The sequence below is a fragment of the Rhinopithecus roxellana genome, chromosome 9 (assembly GCF_007565055.1).
Source record: "Rhinopithecus roxellana isolate Shanxi Qingling chromosome 9, ASM756505v1, whole genome shotgun sequence".
Classification (NCBI taxonomy): Eukaryota; Metazoa; Chordata; class Mammalia; order Primates; family Cercopithecidae; genus Rhinopithecus; species Rhinopithecus roxellana.
In genome coordinates, this window is record NC_044557.1 from 53,853,351 (window position 1) to 53,875,679 (window position 22,329).

At 39.0% G+C, this 22,329-nt stretch overlaps 1 protein-coding gene across 1 annotated transcript in view; it reads left to right on the forward strand.

The window, feature by feature from the left end:
* Positions 1-248: 248 nt before the first annotated feature.
* The window catches only part of DECR1 (2,4-dienoyl-CoA reductase 1), a 46,301-nt gene continuing 24,220 nt past the window's right edge, over positions 249-22,329 (forward strand). The window contains exons 1-5 of the mRNA XM_030937535.1: positions 249-531; positions 15,710-15,912; positions 16,809-16,866; positions 16,986-17,072; positions 18,811-18,958. Coding sequence (XP_030793395.1) covers positions 463-531; positions 15,710-15,912; positions 16,809-16,866; positions 16,986-17,072; positions 18,811-18,958 — 565 coding nt within the window. The 5' untranslated portion in view covers positions 249-462. The remainder of the gene's footprint in view (positions 532-15,709; positions 15,913-16,808; positions 16,867-16,985; positions 17,073-18,810; positions 18,959-22,329) is intronic.

The following is a 22,329-nucleotide window of genomic DNA, read 5'->3' on the forward strand; positions in this document are numbered from 1 at the left end:
TTACATCCAACATATTATTCTGATAATATGTGACTTGGCGCCACGCGGACTCTGCACTTAAACACGCACTTAAGGGATAAATATATACTACTGAAAAAGGTTTTCGCCCTTGGTGGGCAGTGTAAAAGGGGACGCGCAGCTGCAATCTGCAAACCTTTGCAGGGCGCAGGGGTTCATCCACCCGCTCAAGGACACAGAGACCTCCGTGCTCTGCTATACAAAGCACTCCCGGCCGGACCAGAGAGCAGGAAAGAGCATCGGCCAGGCCGAGCTGGGCGGCGCCCTCGGCCCGAACCTGAAGGTCAGGGCCGCAGGGCGTCCTCGCCGCCTGGGTCCCAGTCCCCGTCCCAGCTCCCGGCAGCCCAGGCAGCGATCCCAGCCGCAAGAACTTTGTTCTTTTTGTCCCGCCCCCTGCGCTGTACCGCCTTCGCCGCCTTCCTGCCCGAGTTCCGGAGAATCAACATGACGCTGCAGGCCGGGGTTTTCTTTGCTCTGGGGTCGCGGCTGCCCTGTGGCCTCGCTCCTCGGCGGGTAAGGCGGCTGGGGTCGCGGGGAGCGAGGACAGGGCGTCCCGACGCGCAAAGAGAGAGGACAGGGCGTCCCGGGGCCTCGGGGAGCGAGGACAGGGCGTCCCGGGGCCTCGGGGAGCGAGGCCAAGGCGTCCCGGGACGCAGAGAGGACTGGGCGTCCTGGAGCGCTAAGAGAGCACAGAGCAACCCGGGGCGCGGGAGAGAGGACAGGACGTCTCGGGGCGCAAGAGAAAGGGCACGAGGTCTTGGGGCCCAAGGAGAGGACCCGGTGTCCCAGGGGCTCAGGGAGCTAGGACAGGGCGTTTTGGGGCGCAGAGAGAGGGCCACCAGGTCCCGGGGCGAAGGGCAACGCCGGGAATGAGCACCGGGGCCCAGGTCGTATTCCACTCTCAGATGAAGCCCTGATGTGTGTAGGGGAATAGGGAAGACACGTGATTTTCGAAGTTTTCACAGTTCTGCAAGTTTCCAACTTGTGTGTAAATAGGAAGAGGTAGGGAAAAATATGGTGCTCGCCCGTCCCTTAAGGAGTGAGAGAGGGACCAGGCCGAGCAAGCACTGGTCTTTGACATGCTTTGTTATGAGGAAAGCCCATCTATGTGTTATGGAATTAAACACTAATGCAAACAAATTCTCATAAAAATGAAACAAAAACAAAACCCCAGCTGTTTATAGACTCACCTTCCCAGATGTATAGCTGGGAGAGGTCCGTCTCACACTGGCTTCCCCCTCTCTCTCGCCTACACTCCTGTCAGCATCTCTCCATTGCACCCATAATGGAAATAAAATACTGCAAGTGAAAACAGGAAGAAGAAAGAGAAACAAAAACGAAAAGAAGCAATATCCAAGACAAGCCTTCCGCACATCTGAATTACAAAATTGTAATAAGTAAACTAAAAAGCACGTTTTCTTTAGCCAGGCAGAAAAATTAATACCTCAACTGTGAAAAAACTTCTTTTGATTTGATAGAATAGACAGCCATGGTGTTCTTTTTCAAAAAATACGGGCAGCAGTAGTTCCAAATAGGAATACAAAGAATTAGTATGGTGGTTCCCTCAAGTAAGAGATCTTTCTTTTAAAAAGTGAGATTTGTGCAGGGTTAGGTTTTTGCTGAGTTTTTTTTTTCTCCCTGTGAAAACTGGGTTATAGATCATTTTAAAGGAAGCCTATATTTTCTGATTCTTTCTCAGAGACATTTCTCATTTGAAACCTGCAACAGCTCTGTGATGTCTTCAGAGATTTCATTTTTTAACACACATCATTAGGATTGTAGTAATAAGGTCACACAGACCTTATCCGAGCTCTTCTGACACCATTAGACAGTACAGTTTGAGAGGGAGAAAATGAACTCATTTAAAACTTAATTGTAATCTGACAATTTTGAAATTTCTTTGCTGAAAAAAATGTGGAAGTTTTGAGGATTGAGGTTGGGAGGCAAGAGAGGCACCTGTTAGTGTGGTTTGTCCCCTTCCTAGCATATGTAGCCTCGAGTTTGAATTCCTGGGAGGAGAGGTGTTTACATCTGAGAAGTGGGAGGTTGTTCCAGGGAACATCATGTTTTTGTGGGCAAATACAAGTTGTTATAATTAAAACCCCTAATTTGAATATTTTTGTTACCAAGAACCAAGGCAAATGTTTCATTTGTTTTAAAACCTATTTGTGAATTGCTCTATTAAATTGTGCTGCTGACTAGTAGACCTCATTTCAATTTAATAATTATTTATTGAGGACTGGCTTTGTGTATGGCCCTGTGCTATGCCCTGGGACTCAAGATATAAAAAATATGAGCCCTGCTCTCAACTGCTGTCAAGTTGCTCTCAGTTCTATTGAGGAAAACAGTCATTCAGTTGTTTATGAGGAAACACTAATTAATTAAGTACCTACTAAGTATTGGGCATTCTTTGGCAATTTGTGGTTGAAAGACATTCCTACCTTCAATGCAGTATAGTCTCATATATGTTTTTTAAGCCACAAGTAATAACGAATGAGTAGGCCTTAAAATCAATTTAATGGAGCAAAACAACCCTTTGGGAGGCTGAGGCGGGTAGATCATGAGATCAAGAGATCAAGAGATCAAGACCATCCTGGCCAACATGGTGAAACCCTGTCTCTACTAAAAATACAAAAGTTAGCTGGGCGTGGTGGTGTATGACTGTAGTCCCAGCTACTTGGGAGGCTGAGGCAGAAGAATCGCTTGAACCCAGGAGGCGGAGGTTGCAGTGAGCCAAGATCGTGCTACTGCACTCCAACCTGGCGATAGAGTGAGACTCCATCTCAAAAAAAAAAAAAAAAATTGGAATAGAATAGGATATATCTAAATTCATCTCATGTAGTAAGGTTGTTTATTTTGTTTTGTTTTTTATATTTTTATATATTATTTTTAATTTTTACATATATATTTATATAATAAAATATATATTTTATTTTATATATTATTACTTACATATCTCAAAGAATGAGACTCCATCTCAAAAAAAAAGTAGTAACTATCAAGAATAAAATCACTAGTTTTAGAAAAATGGTTCCTGGCCGATATTAATTCACCAATACAGTTAAAAAAACAAAGTAACATATGACCTCAAACTGGCCACCCAAAATTAACTAGGTTTAACATTTGGTGAACATCATTCCAGGCATCGGTTCTGGTAAAAGGATGGATAGGCATAATTTTACTTGGATGTCACATTTTCCCTTAGAGTGGAGTCAACTTTGTTTCATTGCTTTCTCATGATGAATATTGTCTTGGAGCAGTATAAAACCAGCTAGATGTGTTTTCTTTCTTTCTTTATTTTTTTAATCTGGAAGCCTAAGTATTTCCTTATTCAGTGTAAAATTCTGGAATATAAGCTGTATGCAGGCAAATATTTTCATCTGTTTTGTTCACTGTTTAGACCTAGAACAGTGCTTGGCATAGAGTAAACACGTAACAAGTATCTGTTACATGAATGAATATGTGTACTGTGTTGCTATGAACATGTGTATGTTGCTATATAAAGCAGATTTCTTGCTATGCTTCACAGTCAAAGAAATCTGAAAAATGGTACTCTAGTGAGTCACCAGCAGACATCAATAGACTGTGAAGATGCAGATGTGTATTATAATGCATATATGACCCAAACTGTGCATACCTAGAGGAGGCGAGGTAGGCTTCATGGAGGAGGTGGCCCCAGTAGCCTACTGTCACACCAGGAGTTGGAATTTGTGTGGTCCCAATGGCAATACAGACCTAAGGAATAGCATGTATCAAGAAGTGAAGGAGTGGCTTATTTTTAAAAATTCAGGTGGTTTGGTATTGTGGAGTTGGTGAAGTATGGGAACAGAGAAGCATGTGGAGCTGAGATCAGTCAGGTTGCTGGGGGACAGGGCATGGTGGGCTTTTCTTATTTATATAGAAAATTGAGCATTTACTTTTTGCTAGGCACCTTACTAGGGATATGAGGGTGAGAAGAAGAGCTGATCCCTGCTGTCAGGAAGCTTAGAGTCCAGTGGTGTTATGGGGTGATGTGCTGCATGTTAGGTTGGGTGTTCTTGCTTTTGGAGGGGATCCCAAATAAATAGCATCCGTTTTTTTCCAGTCTGAAAAATGAGTAAAGATGGAAGCCAAAGTATCACTTTTATCACTTTTTAACCACACAAAAGTGGTTTGTGAGAGGCAGCTGGGCCCATCAGCTGCATCTCCCGAAGTAGGCAGACTTACGTAACTCTGAAGGAAGGTGGAGTATTACCCTCTGAAGGCAGCTGGCTCCCAAGAGGAAGAAGACCAAGGAGGACTGTTCATACCCAACGATCCTGTCAAAATTTACCGGTCATATCAACTGTCTCTGCAGGGACAGATTGTACCTCAGTTTGTGTTGTTGTAAAGGAACACCTGAGGCTGGTTAATTTATAAAGAAAAAGGTTTGTTTGGCTCATGATTCTGATGCCTGGACAAGTTCAAGACTGAGCATCTGCATCTGGTGATGGCCTAAGGCTGCTTGCACTTGTGGCAGAAGGTGAAGGGGAACTGGAGTTTGCAGAGATGGAAGTGAGAGGGTGTTGGGAGGTGCCAGGTTCTTTCACAGCCTGCTTTAGTGGGAACTAAGAGTGCAGACTCACTTGCCACTGCCAGGATGAGGATGATACTATGACATTCATGATGGATCTGCCCCCATAACCGAGGCACCTCCCATTAGTCCCCACCTCCAACATTGGGGATCACATTTCAACACGAGGTTTCAAGGGACAAGCATCCAAACGTCCTTAGCAGGTTGACTGGAGTTGTACTACCTGAGCTTCTCTCAGTAGGGAGATGTCAGGACTGGGGAAGAAGCATCTCCTGCTCGTGGGGGAAGTATGTGCAGTTTTATGAGAGTGTTGTTGTTTGGTATATATCAAAGCTGAGACCTGAAGGATGAGTAGGAGTTAGCCAAAGGGAGAGATATAAGAATGTTTTAGACAGGAGAGTAGTCTATGTGAAGGCCCAGCATGGAGGTTATCAGTAGACAGCGGGGAGGCAGGAGGTGAGAGACCGCTTAGTGAGCAGCCTGTCAGCTGTGTTAAGGAGTTAAAACTTTGTCTTGAGGGATGGGAGTGGAGACAAATGGCCAAACCCTGAGTAATCCTCTCGTCTGATGAGAGGTGATCGTGACCTCAACAAGGGCATGCATTGGGTTTGGAGACACTCAAAGTTGAGTGATATTTGGGAGGTAAAATCAGAGGCCTTGGTGATTGGTTGGTGGTGAGGATGAGAGATAGGGCTGTGCTCAGAGGTGACATGTTGCCATCAAAATTGTGAGCAGAAATACAATATCATCAGGTAAGACTGGAAGTAGTAAGACCAAACATCAAAACACCAGTGATGAGGGTCTGAACTGAGTGTAGCATTAGAGCTACTGGGGACTAAAATGAACTGGGCTTGGTTTGAATGTATGGGGTAAGATGAAGCCCAGATTTCCGTCTTTGGCCCCTGAACTAAGGACAATGCCACTCTCCTGAGTGAAGACATTAAGTGGAGACTGGAGGGAGAAGAGGAGTAAGTGACATCATTCTTGAAATGTCAGTAGGATTTGGGACTCCTCAAGTGGTATATAGATAATTAAGCTACAGAGGTGGAAGAGAGAATGTTAATTCTCCCTGGGAGTGTTAGGGAAGGCACCAGAGCTCTCACAGCTGGGTTTCAATGATGAATGTTGGGTGACGATAGGGAGCAATTTGTGTAAAGACAGGGAGGTAGGAAAGAGTTCGTGTTTGGGGAACCCTGAGTACTTTGTTTTCCTGAGTGTAAATTTCAGGGGAGATGAGGCAAGAGAGAGGGGCAGGAGCTAGTCATGAAGACATATGCTGTGGGGAGCAAAGGAATCTGGGTGTTCTGCAGCTACCAGGAGCCGTTAGAAGATCTTAGGAGAGAAGTAACATGATCCCGTTGGTAGTCATCTGGAGATCAGTTAAAAGATGACATAGAGTAGGCCCTCAATGTTTGTGAATATTATGAGATTAGGGTTTGAAATCAGGTGGTGAATAGAGAGGGACACTGGGGAGGTAAAAGGCAGGGGGCTTAGAGATGGATGGGATGTATCAGGTGAAGAGGAGGAGAGGGAGTCACTGAGGTGGGGCAGGGCAGGGCAGGTGGTGGGGGTGGGGTTAGTGGATGAATCTTGGCCTTGTAGCTTAATTAGGCATCTGAAGAAATCTCAAACAAACTTCCTGCCCAAACTACAAAGCTAACTTTATAGTATTACAAAAAAAATCTGGATCTCAGATGTCTCCCAAAGGTCATGATAATGACATCAAAAGAGGAGGGAATTTAAAGTTATCCAGAGTTTCTTACAGCCGATGGTAGAAAGCATGCCATTGATGTTTAGCAACTTTTAGTTTTTGCAGAAAATTCTAGGTAGAAAATGATCAGCGTTCTCAGCTGTCCAGCACTCTTCCTAAGTTGATGAATCATTCTGAGATGGAAGTGCCAGGGTAGTGATAAATAAGTCTAGAATAAAAAGTCAACTGCACTTTGATCCCTTGCAATCTGGGAAACTCTCACATTGCATTGTAACATGAAAGTAGTGATAGAACTGTAGGCTTTCATAATTGCTGGAATGATGAAATGATGTTGCCATTTACCTTTAGCCCTGATTTATTCTCTGTGCTTCAAAACCATATTTCCTACTACAGCTTAGATATCTCTACCTGACTATTCCAGAAGCATCCCAGATGCAGCATTTCTAATGCAGAACTCATTATCCTCAGTGCTGCAACTTGGTCTTCTCATGCCAACCCAGTCATTTCAGTTACAGCATTACTCTGCATGCAGTCACTTAAAACTAGAACTCAGTTACATTCCGCAGCTCTCACCTTACTCACCAGGTCTGGCTGGTTGGCTTCTGGGTTCAGGCTAATTTACATTTTAAATGTGTGTGGAATGTGTTGTCTTCTCTTAATTTCTGCTGCCCTTAGTGTCTCTCACCTAGACTAATGACTTCTGTCTGATGGGGTCTCCATTTCCTTTTTTCTGGCTCACAGTTAAATCTTAATTTTTCTAGAACACAAAGGCAGTGCAGATGTAACAGGGATATAGAGGTAAAGGTGAGAGGTAGAAAAATCTCTCAGTTCTTTTCAGTAAACAGGAGACCTGTTTATATGCTTTTAATGAAATAGGCAAAAATGTGATAAAATAAATCAAGAACAAAAGCCCGAGCTCATGTTGTTGGGCATGAGGCAAGAAGAAATCATGGATCTAGTGGATATCCTGAATACCCTGACTTGATCATTGCACATTCTATGCATGGAATAAAATATCACATGTACCCCATGAATAGGTAAAAATGTTATGTATTAATAAAATCTTAAAAAAGAAGAAATAATTGGACCAGGCAATATTAGGTAGAGTGGTAACTCATTATGTCCTCATTTTTGGGGATTTTTGTTCTTGCAAGTAGTTTTATTTGCTAACTTCCCACCAGTTCACATGATAGCATCCTGGGCTAAGCATCACCATCTGTTGCCTGTCCTGTTACACAAGTGTCCTAATAGTTTCCCTGCTTCCAACCTTGCCCTCTACACTCCATGGCAGCCAGAACAATCCCTTAAAACTTCAGACAGATCATGTCCATTCTCTCCTCAAAACTTAGAAGATGTTTTCCACTTGACTCAGAGTAAAAGCCTAAGTCTCCACAGTGGCTGACTCAGCCTGCATGGTCCAGTCCCCTTTACCTCACTGACCTCTTCTCCTGCCCTGTCTCCCTCCTTTCTTCTTCTGCAGCCACACTGGTTTCCTGACTATTACCCCATCCATAAGCATGCCCCCTGCTTAGGGCCTTTGCTCCCAATCCCTTTTGCCTAAAACCCTATGATTCATTCTTCTCCTTCACGTCTTTGCAATGAGGCCTTTGCTGATGACTCTGTTTAAAGTAGCAATGCTCTATCCCTAATCTCTGCCTTATTTTTTCCCCACACTACATACCAACTTTTAATATACTACATATTTGACTTAATTTCTGTATCCCTCATTCCCTCAAGGATAATCTTGCTGAGAATAGAATATTGTGTCTTTTTTTTTTTTTTTTTTTTTTTTTTTTGCTGCTGTACTGCCATGCCTAGAACAGTGCCTGGGGTATAATATATGCTCGATAAACACTTGATTAAAATGAATAAATGAATAAACTCTATATCCATCATAATGTCATGTTTATCCCTAATACTTTTTCATGTAAGCAAATTCTCAAATCAAAACAAACTCTTTGCAAGAGCAGAGATTCTAATTTTTGGTTTAAAAAAGATTGTCATTATAGTTTTGGTTAACATGATAGGGGATCAATAAGAGATGACTCAAATCAGAGACAGGCAGGAGTAAAGACCCTAGCTGAAAATTTCAAATTGCCTCTTAGCTCGGTGATTTCATCTGTTTTTATTTTGTAGTATTGGGGAAGCATCTGTTCAGTCTGCATCTAACTGCAGACAGATAGGCACTGTAATAAAATGAGATGTACACCCTAGAGCATAGAGCACCAACATTTTCAAGGACTCATGTTCACTGATATAAAATGTATCATTACTCAAAAATGTAATTTCTGTCTTGCTCCTGGCAACTGCATAATTCAGCTTAGCCATTGGAGCTTGGAGTCCAGCTAGGCAGTTTCTTTTATATTTGTTCAGCCTTACCTTCATGTTGCTGTGGCAACAAGATCCGTGCTCTGCAGTAGCTGAGAATATCAGTGGCTTCTGTTCAGTGCCCTGCTATAAGTTAAGGAGCAGGCAGATGTGCTTAAGCAATCTACACAGCCATGGAGCATGAGTTAACAAGGCCTTTGGCAAACCTTCGGTGTGGTAGTCCGTTATTTTAGTGTCTGCAGTGCAACTACTGGCATTTGGGGTAAGACAGTTCTTCATTCTGCAAGACTGTCCTTTTTTGCACTGAAACATCCAGTAGAATATTCCACCTAACTATCCTTTGTGTTTGCAGATGCCTCCATCTAAGGACCACATACACTCTGCTGAAGTGGCAGTGGTCTGGTCGTTGGAAAGAATGCATGCATGGCACAGGAAAGTGCCTTCTAGCAGTCGGACAAAATAAATTGGGAAGTAGTTATGGAAGGCTTCCTGTGTTCAGGGAGTACATAAGGTGTTTTGGGAATGCAGATGTACATTTGTCAAACTCGTCCTTTGAAAAATACAGTTGTCCAGTGTTTACCATGCTGACATTTTAATACGACAGTTAAGGCCCAGTCTGCAAAACTCTTATGTGAATTTGAGTTGGAGTAAATTTGATCTCAAAAATATGCATTCAGCCTGAACCAACAGATACTTAGAAGCTCCAAGAGAATAGATATGGAAATATTTCATTATTTTTATAAATATAGTTCACACTTTAGTGTTTAATATAGAGTAGTTATGCTTCAAGTAAGGTATATGTCCTTATCATGAAATTGATTCTATGCCATTTTTTTCTTGCTCTGTTTTCTTCTACGCACTTCTCATATTGTGTGCTTACCTATATGATTCAATTTTGTGTTAGCTATTGTTAATGAAAAAAAATTTATGAACATGTTGAACATTCAAGCAATATAAAAGGATACGCAGTGACAGTGTCATAAGGTTATTATTACTATGGTTATTACTATGAATAGTTTCTTGCGGATACTTCTGACGGTTTTTGTGCATATGTCAACATATGTATGAAGATATCCTCATTTTAAAAAACCACATGAATGGGAGCATGTTACATGCATTTCTCTACCTTGAGTTTTACACTTAACACATAATGTCTCACATTGTTGGTATCCAACAAATACTTATTGAATAATTAAAACATGATACATCTATAGCAATGTTTACAGTCAGCATATACATTCTAGCTTCTTCTTTTGGTAGATAATAGATCCATATAACAGTATTTTGTAGTATAGATGTGCTCTAATTCATTGGCTATGTCCCCTAAGGAAACACACATAGATTGTTTTGTAGTCTTTCTATTACAAACAATGTTTTATTGAATCTCTTTGGCTATTTTGAGTCTCTTGCATTTTCATACCAATTTTAGGATAAGCTTGTTGACATTCACAAAAAGCTGATTAGGATTTCGATAGGGATTTTGTTGAATCTGTGTATCAATTTAGGAAGTATTGTCCTCTTAACAAAATTAAGCTTTCCAATCCACTAACATAGAATGTCTTTTTATTTACTTAGGTCTTTAATTTCTTAATGATGTTTTGTAGTTTTCAATTTATAAGTCTTGTACTTCTTTTATTAAATGTATTAGTATTCTTTTCAAAATGATTATAAACAGAATTGTTAATTTCATTTTCATCTTAATGTATATCTTTGATCATAGCTACTTTTCCCTCTGCTTCTTTCCCAGATGAATGAGTATATATATATTTTAGATAAATTCCTGCATGTGGATTTGCTGGGTCAAAGAGTATTTATATCTAACATTAAAAAAATGTTGCCAGATTGGCCTCCTAAGAAGTTGCCAGAATTCTTATCAACAGATTGTAAGGGTGGCTTTAATCAGCTGTTTCTTGTATTATATATGATAAAATTTGAACCTTACTGGTCTAGTAAGAGAAAAATTATGTCTCCTTTTGTTTAAATATGCTTATTTAGTTATAAATATGGTTGTATATTTGTTTTTTGTTTGTGTGGAGTACCTTTCTAAGCCCTTTGCCCAGTTTTTCTATTTGCAAGTAACTCAATACTTAACATAGATTGATTTAGATTTTCTTTTCTTTTCTTTTCTTTTTTTTTTTTTAAGAGGGAGTCTTGCTCTGTTGCCTAGGCTGGAGTGCAGTGGCATGATCTTGGCTCACTGCAACCTCCTCCATCTGGGTTTAAGAAATTCTCCTGCCTCAGCCTTTCGAATAGCTGGGACTACAGGCACATGCCACCACGCCCGGCTAATTTTTTTATTTTTAGTAGAGATGGGGTTTTACCATGTTGGCCAGGTTGGTCTCGAACTCCTGACCTCAGGTGGTCCACCTGCCTCAGCCTCCCAAAGTGCTGGGATTACAGGCGTTAGCTACTGTGCCCAGCCTGATGATTTAGATTTTCTATTCTTGGGATGGCCAACCAAATGTTACATTCAGTAAGACAAGCATTTACCGAATGCCTAATTGGTGCCAGAAATTTTACTGTGGTGATGAATATAAGGTAGTGTCCCTGGCTTCCTGAGCATCCTGATATGTTGATGCGAATTGCGGCAACTCCTTAGCAGGCCAATTTGGAAGCCTTCCATTTGCCTGTTTTTAATAGGGTGCCATTTAAAAAGTGCTGACAGAGATATTCACAATGTTGTCTGGTTTTGAAGGTCAATTCTGCTGGGTTGAGAAAGACAGTGGTTAGTTCAGGTCAATGAGAAAGCAGGAGCAAAGGCCAGAAGGTGAAAGTAGTTGACAAGTTTTTGGAATGCTGAGGGCTTGGTAAGTGTCGAGTATGGCCGGGCGCGGTGGCTCAAGCCTGTAATCCCAGCACTTTGGGAGGCCGAGACGGGCGGATCACGAGGTCAGGAGATCGAGACCATCCTGGCTAACACGGTGAAACCCCGTCTCTACTAAAAAAAAAAAAAAAAAAAAAAAAAACTACAAGTGTCGAGTTTACTTCTACATGGCAGACCAGTCACGAGGTGGGGCTAGGAAAGTATTGATACATTGGCACCATATTGTCCAGTGGCTTGAATGCCATGCTCAAGAGTTTGATTTTTGTCTTTTTGACTTTGGAAGGCATCCATGTTTTTGAGGAATGGAATTTTAATGTGGAGGACCCATCCATAATGATGATGACGATGATGATGGTGATGATAAATAGCTAAACTAAGTGCTCAAAAGATAATTCATTTAGCCTCACAACTCCCATATGAGAGTCTGTTATTTTATGAATTTTATATGTTTGAAACTGGATCTTCTTAATAATGTACCTAGCACATTAAACAATTATTTTTGTAGAAATTTCTTTTACATGAAATTTAGTTATGGTGCAAAAAAAAAAAAAAAAATAAATAAAGCCTTGCCTCTTCTTTCGTTTTTTTTTTGTTTTGTTTTGTTTTGGTTTCTTGTATGTTACTTAGACTAGGCATCTAGGAGTCACATACTCAGATGCCTGAAGTCCTTGAAGGCCCTGTTTATGAAAGGCCACCCAGTGAAAAGGGCTCACTTTTCCTGTGTGAGTCAGGGCTGGGCAGAGCTTAGGCCTTGTCTCAACAGGGCTGTCATAGTCGTACTTAATCATGTAGGAAGGTGTGCCCAAGTGTTGGTAGAGCTTCTGACTTTTATGTGAATTCTTCCATTATCTAAATGTTGGCTCAAGTTTTAAAAACTCTGGGCAGGATAACAAAACATATTTGGCCTAGAATCACTAATCTGCTTCTGTTTGAGATACCCTAGACATTTTAGACTAGCCAAATTATACCTAAGTAATTTAGGTATGTATCTCACGGATATACAGTCCTTATCCTTGAGGGGAAGGTGCAGTGTCAAGACTCTCAGAATTGCCATTTTGAAGATTAAAAGTGTGATCATGTCTTATTAGTTTAGATGCTGTAATTTTGGAATACATGAAGGAGGAAGCTATTGTTTATATGATGTGGGAGAGGGATGAATATGGTGAGGAAGGTGGGTGATAGCTAATTTTTTGTGGGAGAGATTTAGAGCTTGTAACTAAAAAATAATTCTGTATTGCCAAAGTTGGAAGACTCTAGAAAGTTTTAAGAATTTTAGGTCACTGAAGATCTCCAGAGAAATCAATCTTGATATGAAAGGTGTTATTTACATTTTTGAAAAAAACTTATTTCTCTAAAAACCATAAAGCAGGACTTGAAAATCTTTAAAAGCCTGTTTGGTATCCACTTTTTATAATTCAAAAAAGCCCAACCAAAATACTGTTTCAGGTTATTAAGGATGCTTCTTTGTAGAAACAGGGGATTGAGTATGATGTGATCCTGTGACATCTGATCATCTCAATGGGTCTTAATGTTGAAATGAGCATCTTCCTTTTAGGCAGAGAAGATGGCTTGAATTTATATTAACACATATGCTGTGTATTGTTAGGGGGTAATGAGAATTAAAATAGCTTATCAATTTCTTCACTTTGGTGGGGAAGTGGAATCATAAGGTTAGTACTGATCAGATCATATAAGATAAATAAAAAAGTGCTACGTAATAACCTGTTACATTATAGACACTAGGAATTATTTTTATCACATGTGACATTTTTACCTTTATATCCTTTTCTCTACCAGTGAGGAGGTTGAGGAAATGTTTTAAAATAAATTTAAAAATAAAGTTTGTATGCAAATATCTTGTTTAATTATTTTCATGAAGTCCCGCATCAAATCCCCTATACACATTAACATTAAAAAGTTAAAAATTATGGTAAAGCCTTCAGAAAATTAGAATACTTTTTTCATTATTATTAATGACAAATTTACCATTCTATTTGAGTAAACTTGTTGATTCATCATCTTAATGTAATAGTTCTGAAGGCAGCTGGCAGCCTTAAGGAAAACTGCCACTTATGTAGAAAAAGGTTATTGTGGAGTTGCTTGGATTACTGTGCTTTGGCAAAAGGATATGAAAAGAAAATGCTTTGTCAATATGAAGCTAAAATAAATATGATGACTATGGAGCATAACAGGATTTATAAATGTATCTTCAATTATTTTATATATGATCTCAAATTTTGTCTTTTAGTAACTTTTTTTCTGCTTATAAAGATCTAATCATACTTATTGGATAGATTTGGAAAGTACTAAAAGCCAATCAAACAAACAAACAAAAAAAGCAAATAATTATCTATAATCTCATCACTTAGCCATAACTGTAAAGTAATGGGTGGACTCTGAAGTCAGATACTGGATTTAAGTCTTTATTCCCTATTATTATTTATTTTTAAAAGTTAGCTACTTGACCTTTCTATGCTTCAATTTTTTTATCTATAAAATAGGAATAACAATAGAATTTACCTTATAGAGCTGTTTTGAGGACTGTATGGTAAATATTGAATCTACTACTTACTGTTGTTATTTCCTTCTAGTCTTTTTTTCTAAGCGTATATTTTTATTTGTAGTTAAAAACATACTGTATATTTGTTTCTTTTTTTTTATTTAACATCACATTATAAACATTTTCTTCTGCAATTTCCAGTTGATGAACAGCCTCGTTCTAAATCATTGACCACATTTCTTATTCTTTCCTTAGGATAAATTTCAAGATATCCTGAATCAACTGATGACAGTCTATTTAGCTTACAGGAATACTCTGGAAGGAAATGGCAGCTTCTGGAGTTTTAACTTGAGTTTTAATCTTGCCACCATAACTTAATGGAATATCACATAACCTCCCTGGTGTGATCATTAAGCTTAGCAGGATCTCGGAGAATAGACAGAGGAATATGCAAGCTGGTTATCAGAGAAGGCTCTGGAGCCTGTCAGTCTGTGTTTGAACCATGGTTCTGCAACTTTGGCAATATATATATTTTTTATCACTCTGAGCCCTTTCTGTACAATAGGATAAAACTAATACCTATTTCATGTGGTTGTTGGGAAGATTAAATAGTTTGATATGTAATCCTGGCAGGTGGTAACCACTTAATGAATGTTAGCTCCTATTGTTCATTATATTAAATACCTAAAGTTTGTTTTATGATTAAATATGAGAGAATGGCAGTGATGTTTGCATGTAATGTAAGTACAAGCTGTTACATATAAAATAGGGCAATACAAATATTTTTTACTCTGAAATGTATTGATTTTTCCCTCCATTTAAAATAAATAACAGAAATATTCTGTTTTATGTTTTGTGGCCAGAAGCTAGCATGTGAAGAGGCATTTGATTTAATAAACCTTATAGAGAATTTTTAACAATTTTCTTCAGTGATTCAAAGGTGGAAAGTGATTTTTATCCAGATTATTTTTGTTGAAAGACAAAAATGCTTTATGTTAGTTTTTTAAAAATTAAATTTGGTTGGGTGCAGTGGCTCATGCCTGTAATCCCAGCACTTTGGGAGGCCGAGGCAGGCGGATCATGAGGTCAGGAGACCGAGACCATACTGGCCAACATGGTGAAACCCCGTCTCTACTAAAAATACAAAAATTTAACTGGGCATGGTCGCGCGTGCCTGTAATCCCAGCTATTCTGAGGCAGGAGAATCGCTTGAACCCGGGAGGTGGAGGTTGCAGTGAGCCAAGATCACACCACTGCACTCCAGCCTGGTGACAGAGCGAGACTCCGTCTCAAAAAAACAAACAAAAAACCAAACCAAAAAACCAAAAACCAAACCAAAACACAGCAAAATTAAATTTAAGTAAAACACCTGCAGATAATAATGTAAGCATTTGTAGTGCTTACTGTATGCTACACACTGCTCTAGGTGCTTTACCTATAATAACTCATATAATCCTCACAATGCCATATGAAAAAATTTATTTTATTGTCCTCATTTTGTAGATGAAGGAACTGAGGCACAGAGAGGTCAAATAACCTGCTGAAGGTTATACAGCTTGGGAGAAAATTCTGTACTATGTAGTCCAGCTCCAGAGCCTGTTCTTTTTAAATCAGAAAGCAAAGAATAATAATTAAGTACAATACCAATATGTTTGCAAAGAGTTTGTGTTGATACAAGAATTTGATTACTATTAAATTCAAGAGCATGTTTTAAAAAATTCATCTGTTTTTTGGAAATATATGTATGCAAATTTCAATTCATTTTTCCCCTTTTAGTTTTTCAGTTATGGGACAAAAATATTATATCAAAACACTGAAGCTTTGCAGTCTAAATTCTTTCCACCCCTTCAAAAAGCGATGCTACCACCTAATAGTTTTCAAGGAAAAGTGGCATTCATTACTGGGGGAGGTACTGGCCTTGGTAAAGGAATGACGGCCCTTCTGTCCAGCCTAGGTGCTCAGTGCGTGATAGCCAGCCGGTAAGTCCCTTACCTCAAGCCTATTGGTGATGCTTTTGAAGAAACTATTCTGTGCCATAGTATTGAAAACACTGTTCGCCCGAGTTATTTGATTAGCATCTTAATCTTATATGAAATACTAGAAATATTCTTTAGATTATTTAAATAAATCGTTTTGAAAAAGTCAGGTACTATTTGAGATGAAAGAAACAATGAAAATTGTGGAACTGATGTTTGGGTAAACATCCACAATTTTCATTATTTTAATTTCCCCAATTAAAATAATTGGTAGAATTATTTCATTATTATTTATTTCATTATATTGGTAGAAAATGTTTTCATTATTTTAATTTCCCCAATTAAAATAATTGGTAGAATATTTCTTTTTCTGTACACGAAGATGAAGTTAAAAAGCTTAACATGGAGCCAGGTGGGGTGGTGTGTGCCTGCAATCCCAGCTACTGGGAAGCTGAGGCAGGAAGATCGCTTGAGGCCCGGAATTTGAGACCAGCTGGGCAACATAGTGAGACCTTGTCTCAAAAGAAACTTTTTTTTTTTTTTTAAGCACTACATGGAGGTTGCTTTGTCTTCAATGGGAATGATTATGGTTACTGCTTTAATTAAACATTAAACATTAAACCATGAATATATTTTCTTTGTAAAGCTGGCTTATTAAGGAATAACTTAAATCTGTGAGTAGATAAAGTAACTGGTTTAGAAGTGACTAATTCAATAAATTAGTATCAAATATATAAAAATGATCTAAATTTGACTTTTAGAAAAAATTCACATTGATTTTTGTATATAAATAACATCTATACTTTCTCAGAAATGCTTTAAGCTATGGATTATCTGTATTCTTCAATTTATGAAATTGAAAAATACAATATGAAGTCATACAAAGTGTTTATTTCTAGGAAGATGGATGTTTTGAAAGCTACCGCAGAACAAATTTCTTCTCAAACTGGAAATAAGGTACGTTAAAAATCAGTTATTTAATTTAGATTTAGGAATTATAACATGTTCAAATAATTTGTTCATGTGTTTGGTTTAAGAAACCTGGAAAATGTCATTTTCTTTTTGTTATTTTGCAGGTTCATGCAATTCAGTGTGATGTGAGAGATCCTGATATGGTTCAAAACACTGTGTCAGAACTGATCAAAGTTGCAGGACATCCTAATGTAAGTGTAGTGATGACGAAGCCGAACTGCCAGACACTTGATGTTGATAACACCCAACAACTTGTACAAAGGAAATAAAATGTTGATACTGATGTAGGACAGGCAAGTCCCAGTCTGGGGCTTAGCCTGGGAAGGTTCTTGGCTTTACCCAGGAAAGAATTCAAGGATGAGCTAGCTGGTGGTAGAAGAAAACAGCTTTTCTGAAGCAGCAGCAGCAGTGGAATGGATCTGTGACTGTTCCTTCAGAGCAGGGCAGCCCCATAGTCAATGTGGTGGGCATAGCAGTTGAGAGGCAGTTTTATAGTCATATTTATATCCACTTTTAATTACATGCAAATTAATTAGGTTTATGTAGAAATTTCTGGAAAAGGGTTGGTAACTTCTGAGTCATCAGTTCGTTGCCATGGAAAGGGCAGTAACTTGCTGGCATTGCTATGGCAATGGTAAACAAACATAGTGCATTGGTGGGTATGTCTAAAGAGGGGGTACTTTCATCTAGGACTTGGTTTAACTAGTCCTCAATCTGGTCCTGTGCTGGAGCTCTGTCTCCAGAGTTAGGCCCGCCTCCTACCTCTATATGAGCAAGTGCTGTGTTGAGAAGCACCTATTTTCTGTCCCTAGGAAAATGCCAGTTCTGCTAAAGCAAAGAATGGAGTAGAAAGACCGCTACATGACTTCCTTTCAGGAATACTTAAAGAATCCATTTATGATTGATCAGAAAACAAACTTGATTTCACTTTATTTAATAAGATTATGAAATAACAAGAGCAGTTATCCAAGAGCACAGCATTGAGTTTAAATGATTGATGCTTTTTGCTTCTGCTAATAATTTTTGATTGTCTTCCTCAGTGGAGAATAATATAAACATGAAAAACTGTAAGAAATTCAAAATTTCTCCTTTTAATACCTGAAATATGCATGAATATTTTGCTGTTGCTTGGTACATTTACTGGAGAGAAGCCATTTCTTCCAGTAGTCTCAAAGATAGCACTTTCTATGATAAAGATATTTTCAGAACCAATAACATTGAATCTCCTGTAGAACTAGCCAGAATCTTTATTGATGGTAAATAGATCATCAACCACAAGCTGCATTGGTTAAGTTAAACTAAAATGACACCAGAAACAAAAGGGCATTTCTTGAGATCTTTGAAATAAAATAGAGTCACATGGTAAATATGTTTATCTGTATTAATTTTCTTTTTTTTTATCTTTTAAAATTTTATCCATTTATTTTGAGACAGGGTCTTGCTCTGTCACTCAGGTTAGAATGCAAGTGGCACAGTCATGGCTCAGTGGTGCCTTGACCTCCTGGGCTCAAGCAGTACTCCCACTTCAGCCTCCCAAGTAGCTGGGAATACGGGCACGTGCCTCAACACCCAACTAATTTTTAAAAGAAAATTTTTGTAGAGATGAGGTCTCGCTTTGTTGCCCAGGCTGGTCTTGAACTCATCCCAAAGTGCTGGGATTACGGGCATGAGCCCCTGCACCCTTTTAGTTTTCTTGATAACAGAATCTACCGTAATTTAAAGACGGCTTAGGATTCTGAAATTTGGTAACTAACATGGGAGGTTTTCACAGACTCAGACTACCAAATCTCATGGTATTGTTTCGTAGGTAACTGTGAACCTCAACTTCATTGTATTATTTCTATTAATTCATTTCAGAAACAAAAACCCTGCAGAGAAAATGTTTTTCCTCATCTAAAGTTTCTGTAACTTGCCTTGTCTATTTATTAGATTGTGATAAACAATGCAGCAGGGAATTTTATTTCTCCTACTGAAAGACTTTCTCCTAATGCTTGGAAAACCATAACTGACATAGTTCTAAATGGCACAGCCTTTGTGACACTAGAAATTGGAAAACAACTAATTAAAGCACAGAAAGGTATGTTTATTTGCTTTTCTCATATTTATTTGACTCCTATGTGTGCAAGGTTCTGTGCTAAGCTCTGTGATACTTTAAAAGTCAATGAGAGTCTACACTTGTACAACTCACCATGTAATGGAGAAAAATGATATTTAAATAATAACTATGTATTACAATTTGAGCAGTAATAAATATTGTTTCAAGTGCGTTGGCAATCCAGGAACAGGAATGACTAACTCTCTCTAGGGTCAGTGATCAGGTTGAGGAACAAGATGCAACTTAAGCTGAAAGTTCAAAGATCTAGATGTAGAGAAAGAGGAGGGAAAGGACATGTGAATGTCCATGGATAGAGGCCTGGTGGAGAGGAGGAGCATAAGTACATAGGGAATGACAAAAAACTTGATGTTATTAGAGATGGGGAGAGTAGGAAATGACTTTGGGAAGGTGAGTTGGAGTGTAATTGGGAAAGTTCTCAATACCAAAATAAGGAGTTTAATGTTAATTCTGAAAGAAATAGTAAGTATTTTTGTATGGATTTCCATTGAAGGTGGAACAAAAATGTGACTTGATTGGAAAGGTTAGTGACAACAAGATAGATGATGGAAGGAGTGCTATTCAGGAGGATTTGATTTTTCTTTTAGCATGTGGCTAGATTGCATGGGAGATAAAGTAGAAGACATTTAGAAGATGAGATCAACAGGCCTTATTGATTTGATGAGAGTGTTTTCAGATGGGATGAAGCGTCTGAATGACGTTAATACCACTGAGATTAAGAACACTGGAGGGAAAATAGATTTAGAAGGAACTTACTAGGAGAACATTTTTGTTAATATTACGAATGAATTACTTTACAAAAGTTCATAGGTACATGAATAGCAAACATGTCTAAGGTATATATGTGTGTATATTCACATATATCTAGAACCAGCATACATTTATTCACCTGACAGACACTTACTAATGACTTTTGGGTAGCAGGCCCTATACTCATGCTCAAAGCAGAGGTGGACAAGACTCTGTCCCTGAATAATTCGGGGAACTTGAAGGATGGGGGTATTTTCTGAGAGAAGGTGGAGAGTATTCTAAACAAGGAAAATAAGGAAGAGTTCTCATGCTCCTCAGAGGGTGTCCTTTGAGGGCTGAGGGGAGGAAAGAGGGCATGGAGCTGGCCAGGTTCCTCGCTCTGGTTCAGAAACCTTTGCCTTACAAGGTTCAATTTCTTCTTTTGTGCAGCACAGATGATCCTAGCACCAGCTTGAGATAGGGTATAGGAGCAGAGAGATGCTACAGAGGCACTAGCTGTGTGTGTGTGTGTGTGTGTGTGTGTGTGTGTGTGTGTGTGTGTGTCTGCGGCGTGTCTGCTCACACACATACACTAATAGCTTCCATCCTTTCTATGCACTCATTGAAATTGAAATTCCTAGTTACTCATTTCCATGACGCAGAATGGATGTGATTTATAATTGGAGTTTGGATGATAAGTGTTTGATTTGATTTTTTTTTCTGTGGGGGGTGGGAAGATGGATAGGAGTGGGAAGGGGGACAGGGAAGAGTGTGACTCCTCTCTCTTCCCTTCTCTGTCTGAGGAACCTTGATCTCTGTATCTCTCCTGTGTCTCTGCCTCTGATTCTCTCGCCCTACCCCTTGCTCATGTCTCAATCTCATTCTCTACTGCTCTGCCTCTGTCAGCTCATTTTTGGTTCTCTGTTTCTCTCTTCATCTGTCTCTTTTGTTTCTTTGTCCTTCTTTGCCTCATTGTCCCTTATTTCTTCCCTTGCTCATCTCTATGACACTCGATTTCTGTCTGACTCTCCCTTCTTTCCTCATTATTGTCTTTCATTTTAACATAGACTCTGATCTATTCTTGTTCATCACATTGGATTAAAATTCTATGGGCTTCATTAAAAATATATTAGATAAGATACCTTTTTAAAAGATGGAAGCCAGTTTTTATTCTTCCAAGATTCCTGTCAGTTATTGATGCTATAAGCTGACAGAGCTTAGAGAACTTGGACCACTGGACTGAGGGGAGTAAACAGTAAAGGATTTGTCCTGGTACTGGATCCACAGTCAGGGAACTGAAGCCTGACATTTTTAACAATATCATGTCTTCCAATCTTGCAACATGGTATTTCTCACCATTTATTTAGGTCTTCTTTAATTTCTATCAGCAGTGTTTTGCACAGGCATTGTACAAGTTTTGTTAACTTTCTCCCAAAGTATTTAAATTATTTGTGCTATTGCAAATGGCACTGTTTTCTAAATGGTATTTTCTAGTTCTTTTCTTGTAGTATTTAGAAATACAATGGATTAGTTTTGTGTATTGGTGTTTTCCCTAGGAGCTTGCTAAACTCAATGGTTATTACAGTTTTTTTGTTTGTTTGTTTAGATTCCTTTGGATTTTCTACATTGCTAATACTGACAGTGAAAAAAAGACAGTTTTTATGGTTTCCTTCCCAATTGATAAGCCTTTTATTTTCTTTCTTGCCTTATTTTACTGGATGGCACCTTCACTAAAATATTGAATAGTAGCGGTAAAAACTTAGATTCTACTTGTTCCTACTATTAAGAACAAATCAAATACATGGAGGAAAGCAATTAGTTTTTTGCTATTAATTATGATTTACCTGTAAGTTTTCATAAATATCCTTTATCAGCTTTAGGAAGTTCTCTTCTATATCTAGTTTGCTGATAGCTTTTTTAAAAAAATTATTATTATTATACTTTAAGTTCTAGGGTACATGTGCACAATGTGCAGGTTTGTTACATATGTATACATATGCCATGTTGGTGTGCTGCACCCATTAACCCGTCATTTACATTAGGTATATCTCCTAATGCTATCCCTCCCCCCACCACCCCATCACAGGCCCCGGTGTGTGATGTTCCCTGCCCTGTGTCCAAGTGTTCTCACTGTTCAGTTCCCACCTGTGAGTGACAGCATAGGGTGTTTGGTTTTCTGTCCTTGTGATAGTTTGCTGAGAATGATGGTTTCCAGCTTCATCCATGTCCCTACAAAGGACATGAACTCATCTGTTTTTATGGCTTCATAGTATTCCATGGTGTATATGTGTGACATTTTCTTAATCCAGTCTATCATTGATGGACATTTGGGTTGGTTCCAAGTCTTTGCTATTGTGAATAGGGCCGCAATAAACATACGTGTGCATGTGTCTTTATAGCAGCATGATTTATTTATTTATTTGTTGTTATTATTATTATTATTTTTTTTTTTTTTTTTGAGACGGAGTCTCGCTCTGTCGCCCAGGCTGGAGTGCAGAGGCCGGATCTCAGCTCACTGCAAGCTCCGCCTCCCGGGTTTACGCCATTCTCCTGCCTCAGCCTCCCGAGTAGCTGGGACTACAGGCGCCCGCCATCTGGCCCGGCTA